Source organism: Nestor notabilis, unplaced genomic scaffold (genome assembly GCF_000696875.1).
Source record: "Nestor notabilis isolate BGI_N333 unplaced genomic scaffold, ASM69687v1 scaffold6823, whole genome shotgun sequence".
Classification (NCBI taxonomy): Eukaryota; Metazoa; Chordata; class Aves; order Psittaciformes; family Psittacidae; genus Nestor; species Nestor notabilis.
Window position 1 is genome coordinate 107,870 of NW_009920509.1, and position 10,262 is coordinate 118,131.

General features: G+C 39.8%; 1 protein-coding gene across 1 annotated transcript in view; it reads right to left on the bottom strand.

The window, feature by feature from the left end:
• The window catches only part of EPB41L4B (erythrocyte membrane protein band 4.1 like 4B), a 123,721-nt gene that overhangs the window by 80,134 nt on the left and 33,325 nt on the right, over positions 1 to 10,262 (bottom strand). The window contains exon 15 of the mRNA XM_010010695.1: positions 9,362 to 9,429. Coding sequence (XP_010008997.1) covers positions 9,362 to 9,429 — 68 coding nt within the window. The remainder of the gene's footprint in view (positions 1 to 9,361; positions 9,430 to 10,262) is intronic.

Sequence of the window (10,262 nt, forward strand, 5' to 3'; positions counted from 1 at the left end):
TCCTGTCCGATTCCTGCACATCTACTGATAAGAAAGACTTGGCTTGAGGACACAACCATGCTGGCCCTGCTGCCTGACGGCGAGGCCTCAAAATTCAGGGGCTTGGCCCCTGGACATGAAACAAAACACAGCCACTGTGTCATCTGTTTAGCTACTCAGCTCATTGCTACCTCATTACACAATTTAGAGAGCACTGGAGATGTATTAGTGCTTTGTATTTCTACTTCTCTAAGGTTCTCAAAATTGCAGAAATCAATAATGGCAGGGAAACCGCTGAGGTTATAATTTCAGCAGAGGTTGTTATAGGTTTAGTGAGGAAAAAAAAATGGTTTATAAATAATTAGCTTCTTATATGGAGTTTAATTGTATTAGATCAGTGCTTCCTACTACTAAGTACGGCTGCTTCTTTCATTTTCTTCAGGGCACAGAAAGTAAAAGATATTTTTCACTGCCTCATTTGAAAATAAAAGGAAATCTGTTTTTTATAATCCGCCAACATATGACATCGTTAAGGCAGGAACTCTGTTTTCCAAACTGCTCCTATATGAAACAACTGTTCTTGCTTAATCCAATACATCTTCACCTTTGATACGATGAGCTGCAGGTTTTGCTGTTTGATAGTTGAAAGTTGAAGGTCGTATCACTAGTGCTAGAAAGTAGGAAGAGGAAAAAGAAAAGGGGAAAGGAAAAACCAAGCCTATTACAAACTAAAAAGACAGAAAAGTACAAAAAAAAATATCCAAAGTGGAAATGTACTTGTGGTGACAAATTGAAAACAGAACCCAAGGGGCATTTCCACTGGTTCCCCAATAGCCTTAGCTCAACGTTTATCTTAGTTTTAAATTGGCATATTTCTCAGTTCTCAGAAGGTGTGATGACTAAGGCAGTCATCATGAATGCTGCTTCTACTAGAGAGAAAATGAACTAGATTTCTTCTGAAAGACACATGCAACAGATCATGGAAGAGAAGATGCCACCAAACCAAAAGTAGCCCCACAGAGTTAAGAGAAAGCCAGTAGTCTAGAAACACAAACCAAAGAAGTAACACTGGGTCTAAGATATCAGGCTGGTGGAACTTCTCATCTTCATCAATCTGTGTGCCAAGACTGCCAAGATTGTATCTGAAAAAAAAAAATTAAAACACCACCACCATCTTTAGGAAACGTGGATGGGAAATACAGTATTAAAAAAGAAAAAATAAATAAAAATCCAATACTTTTTCGTCCTGTTCAAAATTGCAGGTATAATGCATTCAGAAATTAAAAGCAATATGCAAGTTATTACAGACATGCTTGCATTTTCTGTAGCATGCACGTACTAATACTAACACACGCAGTGGGCAGTGCACAGAGAGGCTCGACTTGCGAACTTCACAAACTAAGAGCAGATCAATGCTCGTGAAATCAAATGTTCCAAAGTAAGTTGTTTTGCTTTAAAGGAGTCATGGAACAGTCATTAGCAGTCGAGAGCAGCATTCAGTCTGCAGAAGCTTTATTAATGGAAATGACTCATATCAAGGGAGGTCTCCAGCTGAATCAAGTTTTCACCTGTTCTTTGTGATGCTGTGGCAACAAAAGCAACAGCACATATACTCAGAAAGGAAGCGGATTTAGCCAGGCACTTCAAGGAACAAGAAGCTGTACATGGAAAACAAGTGAAGCTGAACAAGGTCTTCATCATTTCCACAGGCTGCTTTGCAAAGTACTGCAAAAGGCAGGTAGAAAAGTGTGGTCCGTCCCTTTACGTGTTTTTTCTTATTACTTTGACTAGCATTGGTTTTGTCCAAAAGCTTCATGTTTCTATGTGCCTGGTGCCAGCTAAGCAAGGATGACTGGTTTTCCTGCAGGCCCTTCGTCACTAAAACTCGGAAGCATGCACAAGGGCACTGTATTTTTCTAAGCATTTGCAGTATGACTACAGAGAATAGTATTTATTCTGAAATGGCTCAACCCCCTGATCCTCACACTGTAACACAAGCTTGGTTAGGGTGCAGAGGCTTGACCAGCAAAATGCTAGTTCAAGTTGGCTCCCAAAGCAGATTTTGTCAAGGCTAGCACAGTCTTGACAAAAAAGCCAGGGTCCTGGTGGATCAGCCCTCAGACAACACACACAGTCTGAGATCGATTTAGAAAAAATACAGTTCCTATTTTATGTCCATTAATGCCAGCTGATCTGCAGCAGCTCTGGCTCCAACAGTCTCTTTGGCTACCATTAGCAATGCTGCAGTGACAGCAACCCCCTCAAGTCTGCTGTCCTTGGTTCTCCTTCACAGAGCATGAGGAAAACCACTCATCACCAACAGTCTTTCCAGAGATCTGGTGTGTCAGGTTAGATGGACGCGTGTCAAAACTTCTCTCCTTTGAGCTAGCCAGCCTGCTAGATACCCAAACACGAACGACTTGTGGAAAACCTCCTCTGAAACCAGATGATTGTAGTGCTGAATTGTCTTCCTCTTCCTCTCAGAGAACTCCATCTAGCCAAACTCAATGCCTGAGCAGCAAGTGATATACCCGGTTTCACTTCTCCCTGTCTTAAGATGTTTCCCAGCTCGCTCTTTGTCAGCAGCTGAAGTTCCATTCTTAAAATTACTTGCAAGCTCTAATTCTCTCTCTCTTGCAGGCTGAAGACATCTTCTGCAACACTCATCCAGAAAGAAGGAGAAATAGCATTTTACGTCACGAGGCCGTAATATATGCTTTGTTCCCATCCACAATATGAGAAAGCAATCCTCCTCTTGGTCAATCCGCATGCAGGCTCACTGATTAAAGGGTCTGGAAGGACTTGTCAATTCTTCTCCTGAAGCGTGCAACCCCCCTGCTGCCAGCGTTGGTAATGCATTACAAAACCTGATCCCTTTGTTCACTTTGCTTGTGACTCACATCAGTGAGAGAAAAATAGCTGAAAATTAAAGTTTAAAGAAAAAGCCCACACTAAAACAATTAACCAAAAGTGCCATCGCTTTCAGTGTTGTATTTCGGGATTCAATATTAGTCATCAGTTTGCATGCCAGGGCCTGCTTGGGGCTGAAGAGCAACATATTTTAGCCTGTTACAGAAGTGACATCGCCCAGCTTTTCAATTCCCCTACCAGATCCTGGGGGACAGGACACAGGATTACAACAGAGTTATTACAGGGCAAAAGTAACCTCCCGGCAAATCTGAATCTACAGAGTGAAGAGCCAGGCCTGAGCTCTGCTGGGGAAGAACTGGTTTCCAGCTTTATTCAATGCAGCAGGAAGGTATGCAGAGAGATCATCAGAAGATACCCTCAACCAAGAAGTATGAAGCAATTCTCCAGCACATGGAAGAATGCCACTGATTACACACTAGACTTCAGATCAGTGTAATTTCCCAGATGCCTATCACTGTACCTGCACATACCACCCTCCATCCCAATGCGAGGATAGTGTTTATCACCTGTAACCAGATTACAGAAGACTTTCCAAGTGTGTAGTGGACTTGTAAAAAGACAATTTCAGCCATGCACAATGAACAGACTTCAGAACGGGATGGAGAACGTTTGCACGCAGGGTTCAACAGGTACCCCTGAGAACGTGCTTCCTTTGGATTCAGAAGGTGGTAGGTGCCTCCGTCAAGCAGTCTGAAGGGCTTTTTAAAACAAAAACAACTTCCCTGTGTATTTAGAACGTGTGTTGATTTTCCTGTATCCAGCATGACTGCATAACATGGTCTTTGGTAAAAACTGTGTGCATTTCCTCATGAGTAACTCCTTGTTAAAAATCATTCAACATAACATATAAATACTCACATACCAGGGCTATCAAGTCCCTGGATTGAGTTAGTGCAGCTATAAACACCAGTGCCTTCCTGTAGCAGCACAAATTTAGGATGTAGTATCAATTTATATGGCTAGAACTTTCCCAGTGTTTTGATTTTTCAACAGGTGCTAGTACATTTAACAGCAGAGTTAACCAAACATTTTCTACCTGTCTTCTCTCTCCCCACGTAGTTTGGTTTTCACCTGCAGTGTTTTGTGTCGCTTCAAAGACGAAATTGAATTCGTAACATCACAAGGCCTGTATTAGTCACTTGTTAAAAACAATACTTTGTCAGTAATGAGTGTGCTAATTTTAGGAAAGCCAAAGTGCTTTCAAATTCAAAGCAACTTACTTGTACTACCCTGTTCAGATGGATACTACTCATGTCCACCTTTGTTCAGGTGAGGTAAGCTGCACAGGCCAGTCACAGCAGTGCTGAGGTAAGAGAGGAAGCAGGTAGATATACTTCCCCTCTTCCCAACTGTATCCCAGCCCATTTGCTGCAAGAAGCCAACTAAGACTAGAGCAAGGAACAACAGAGAAATTGATCTCTTCTTACCTATCTGATTGCTCAGTGCTTTTGCTGGTACAGAGATTTCTGCACACAGCAAGAAGGATGTCAGATGGAAAAGTGAGGGGAATGCAGAGTGCATGAGCTCCTTCTCCAAAGAAGCAGAGTGACAAGTGCTTCCCTCGAAGTGACACACACAAACTGCAGAACACATGAGTCCCACAGGTTGTTCTTCACCAGTGGGCAGACCTCCTGCATGAGGTATTTTAATACTTATCAGTTAGGCCTTGTGCTATCTTTTCTTGACATCTGCCAAGGAGATCCCTCATTCAGTGCACCTTCAGCAATAAATCAAACCACAGATAACAGCACATGATGAGGAGGAACACTGACAACAAGCCACAGAGAAGCCAATGAAGTTATATGACAAGAACAATACTGTATTATGAACGTAGGAGTGTGAATCACGAAGCAACAATGCTCCACTTTAATGTGAGTATTCAAGGAAAAAAAAAAAAGCCTCCTCCAGAGGGCATTCAGAGCAGCAGCTAAGCCAGGCTCTTATTCCAACAGCTCCAGCAAAGCTTCTCTTCCTTCCTTCCCTACATAAACACTGCTGAAACGGAGGAAGAGTAGCCTAGGGAAACTGAAGTCAGCCTCTGTGATTACCCACCTCAGGCCTTACTCTGGCATCATCACATCCTGCTGGCACAATTGCTTTATGGTTTTCCCTCCTCTACAGACTGCACTGAAAACATTGATCCAGCACAATGTTACTGATTCCAGGGCAAAAGAGGTACAAGCATAAGCTCTATGATACCTACCCACCCTCCCCCCAAATCCTTCACAATTAAATAATGCATCATAACCAGAACAAGAGTGAAAATTTTTATTTGTACTTAGCACAAACAGGAAAGATCAAAACAAATATTAAAAGATAGCATTTGTAAACAAATGTATTTCACAAAAAGTTAAACACTATCAAATTTGCTCTGAAAAAAATTCAGTTATAGCTATTTATAAATGTGTATTTATCAAAATCAAGTAAAAAACTACTTCATTTTTAAAATATCACAAATGAAGATTCATTCCAACAACTTCAAAGAGACCACAGAGGTAAGGCCTAATTAAAACAGATGCATGAGTGAAGATGGCACTATGATTTCCAGTTTAAAAATAAGATAAAAAATAATAATCGGCAAGTGATCAAAATACTAGCCAAACCTATTTAAAGACCTAAGTTTGTAAAATATACATTCAACTTTGCAAACATCTAAACATCAAAACTTTATAAAAATAGAGCTATTTCACTGGATTGTCCTCATCTTGAAGTGTACCGATTATGAGTTGTGTTTTTGAATCCACACAAAGAGAAGGTATCAGTAGGTAGTCCTATGCGATTCTATAGTTCACTTCCATAATCACATTAAAAACAAGAAGACAGCAGCACCCTTTTAGCAAGGATTCATTTTTAACATTCTTGCCTTTATAGCAGCAGGTATGGTTTTGGGGAATGCTATCAATATAATCAGTAAGTCAAAAAAGGAATACACATACTCCATGAAGTTTATTATAGTGTTCTTTCTCCATACTTGTTTTTAAGTTAGGCAAGCACCTATATTTTTGCCACAGAACACAAAAGATTAAAAGCAAAAGACACCCAAACCTATGTCTACCTCAGTAGGCTCCCTTTGTTGGTGGTCCACAAGCCAGTTTGATTGCCAGTGTGAATTCTGTTTTTTTTCTCCCTCCGAACTCCTACTTGCATGTCAACTACAAAGTTCTCAAGCTTCATGTATTAATCTGACTCAAAAGAAACAAGGTAATAAAAAATAACTGAGGCACAAATGGCTGATCTTCACCAGCAGGCAGAGGGTCACAGATTCCAAAGTATGGTGGAATGTAAATCCCCAGAAATATTTCTGGTCTAGGGGCACTGGAAATTCTCACCAGCTTTCACAAAAGGTTTTTCAAGATTTTTTTACAAAGATATGGGAAATACTTTTCCCAAGAATGTCCATGAACACTAAACAAGGATGGATGTACATACAAAGACACACACATTACGCACAATACACTTTGAACGTACTGCAGACAGACAAGGACCATGGAATGCAATGATGGTCTGAGATGGCAGGTGAAATGAAGATGGCTGTTCAGAGTGTCGTCATGAGTTTATCTTGGTACACCATGCTTTGGACGCCTCCTAAATTCTTCTGGTTCTGTTCCTGGATATATCGTAAATTGCTGTCCTCTCCACTTGTGGGGGGTTTCCAATATGGCCTGTCATCATGATAGGGTGGCCTGTACCATTTGCACAGTTATTGGTTAGTGAGAGATGGAAGTAAACTTATGAGTGCTACACAGCAACATGAGTTTATCCAGATAGTGCTAAGCATGCATACAGTGGGATGGGCAGCAACCAGCAAGGGAGGGAACTGCTGACAGACCTACATGTCTGATACAGAAGCTACTGAAGCAACTGGGAATCTTTAGCTGATTTTGAAAGGCTTTGAATCAGAGCTCAGATCTTAAAAACCCTGTTTTCAAGTGTTACAGACAAGTGTCGTGCATCACTGCTCCTGAATCCCAGAGGGATGGTGGGGAGGGAGGAGGAGGCTATAGGAAAACTAAATGCAAACAACAGTCTAGTAAAATAAATCATATCATGCAAAAAGCTGAGCTCATGAAAATATATTCTTAAGGTCTAAAAAATTAAAAAAAGCAATCCTTTTAAGAATAAAAATTACTCTTCCGTAAATATTGCTCCTCGCTCAGCACTGGTGCAGTTAATCACACTGAAGCAGCCTGTGAGTTACACAGGTGCATTTTGTTAAAATGAACATCTAGATCCATAGTTAGTACCAGTATTTCTCTGTGACTAGTGAAACTAGCAAAAAGTACTATGAGGAAAAATATTTTTTTCCTAATTTGTTCATTACTTATTGCTGCTTGGAGATACTAACCTCAACCACTCCTACAGAGTCTCCTGAATCATTTGTGTGTGTGTGTGTTGGGATAAATAACTAAAACAAATGTGAACAGTATGTAGGAAACCACAGTACTTGGGATTCCCTTACTACCAAACTGAAGTTGCACTTATTTTGGTAATTTTTATTATTTTTGCTTGTTATGATAGTAGATACACAGGCAGGTTTAGATTTTACCTTTTTTAGATATCCTAAAGTGATATAATGGCAAATGTTAATTGGAATGAATTTTCTCAGAAGACTGAATATTAAGTTAACTGCAAACAAATAATTTCACTGAAAGGATCTTACTAAGGAGACAGATGTAATTCCACATAGTATTTCACAAATCAATCAACAAAACACCCCATATATAACATCAGGTATTGCACAGGTATTTCCATTTCAGCCCTTGGCCCATTCTAGACTTGCATGCCCAGCAGAAAGAATTTCATGAATCTGTGGTTTGATTTCCAGTTCATAGTTGAATGGATTAAACTTTCTCAAATCAAGCTACCCAGAATGTTAAACATCCAACTCTTCCACTTTGACCTCAAGTTAGAACAACTTGAAGCTTCCACTTTAACCACATATTTAAACACTTCTACCTGACTGGGACAAAAATTCTGAGCACCTTTCCTACCAAGCTTGCACGACTGAGCTTTTAAGTATGCTTTCTAGCCTTTCAAGCCTAGCTATAAGAAAGCCATTGTTCATATTTCAATGACCTTAATCTTTGCCCAGGCAGTGGAGACGCTGAAGGGGGAGAATGTCTACACACATTACAATACATCATTGTGCTTATTTCAGTATCACTCTGCTCCGGAGTGAACTATTTGGCTATAAAATATTACTGACTTGTATCATAAGTGAAGAAATCTTTAGAAAAATATCAGCAAAACCTCAAATGATTTATAAAATAATTAACCTCTCTCAGCAATCACTCTTCTGTAATGGAAATTGTACATTTTAAACAATTAGAAGAACAAATAAACCCTAAACAAGAGATCTTGAACATGAAGCATAGGCAAAGTTAATTACCCAATTTGAAGTCTTCTGTTTGTAGCATAAATTTAGTAGCTGATTTACTGCTCTATGCTAGGAATTTTGAGATGAGGCTTTTCTGCCTAGTCAGTATTTCTAATAAAATATTTGCCTTTTCCTGCATTCTCAGAATCAAACGTGGACCAAATTGTCTTTTCAACCATTTTAAGCTCAGCCTCATCTCCAGAGCTTGCCTAAACTAAGAATGAGGTCTACCTATCCTGAGGTTAAACAACAGAGAGATAAAAATGTAAGATGAATAGGAATGAAGATAATGGTATTAGTATTTTTCAGTTAAGACAGTGATTATTTGCCTAAAAAACTGAGTAGCCTAAAAAGGTCACTTTGTATTAGGATGAAATAGCAGCTGATTTTTATCACGTGTACGTGCACAGACACATATCCACCAGCAGGTGCGTACCTTCACTGTGCATGTCACCAAGCTGCTTCTAACTCAGACTGAATTTCTTCCAAAATTTATTTTCACACCATTTTTCTCATTACTAGTTACAAAATAAAAAAGTATGCAAGAAGATCGCACAAACCACATACAGGAGTGTTTTTGTGAAACAGTTCTCAAAAACTCCATATAATTTCAGTAACACTAATCAATTGGAAAGCGCCTGACACACTGCTCCACGCATGTTATTTTTCCACGTACATTTCTGCAAAAGGCGAAAAAAGTGCTGCAATGCAAGAATCTGTTCACTCATAACCTTGCCCTAAAATTAGTTTCTTCCTTGTCTTAGAAGATTAAATACTGATCAACTTACAACTAGTTTTATTGATCCTAATGAGCACCTTCCCATCCAACATACTCCCTACAGAAATACACTGAAGTTCTATTTCAAATTCAGAATTTTCATCAAGGAGCTTAGGCCATTCCAAAGCAAAATCTAAACAGAAGTTATTTAATACTGCCTCTATGTCACATAGGTCTAATTTCTGTTTGCTTTTCATGTGCCGAAAACTGCCCAGTACATCCACCAAAGCTTCATGCCAAAAGATTAAGATACCAAAAGAAGTAATCATCTCATTCACAAAGCGAAGATTGCTTACCTTACATTCACAGGTGTATGCGGATGCCAGTGTGGCTGAGCAGGAAGTATATTAGGATGATACTGTGGCTGCAAGTGAAAACATTGAACCTGGTTAATGAAATCATATAAAAACTACCTATTAACATTAACTTTTTATTTTCCTGGGGCCATGCTGAACATGCTCCCTGTGGGCCCTAGAAGCCCCACTGTTTCAGACCTTCTCCCATACCATTAAGCATATACATGAGACTTCTTGGTGACGAGCTTGCTTGTTAGGGCACACTCATGGGAAAATGCAAAGAAAATTGCCTTTCTGTTTGAGAGACAACCTGGCACATCTAGTGCTTCTCATAGAAAGCACATCAAAAGAATGTCAGCTTTAATCAAAGGTGGAGAGTAAGAAAGGTTACAAGTATAATAGCAGTCTTCAGAAGGTCACCTATCTTTGGTGACAGCATTACTCTCTCATATCCATGAGATCTTGAGGAGAAACACTGAAACAAAATCACTAGTGAGGCTTTTAATAAAAACAAATATTAGACTAAGTTCTGATGCACACACTTGGTTTGGATGAAAGCACAGCTTGCTTTCTCAGTAGCAATGACTGCTAGTACCATAGATGAAAACTGGGTAAGGTTTTTCCCTGAAGTGTACAAAGGAGCTTGTTTAAAAAAAACAACAAACCAACAAACAAGCATTTGACCAGCAATGAACTCCTTAAGCACTGTGATGGGGGAGATAAATGAAACTTTGAACTTGTTGGCAGGGATCATCCAGTGTGAGAGGCTGCTGCAGACAAAAGCTTGCTCACAGAGCAGTCTCCTGGGGTCTATTATATTCACTGTCCCAAGGGTTTTAACCTGTGATTTCACAGAAAGGGAAGGGCAAGAGCGTGGCAAAGGGAGAGCCACAAGCTGGCC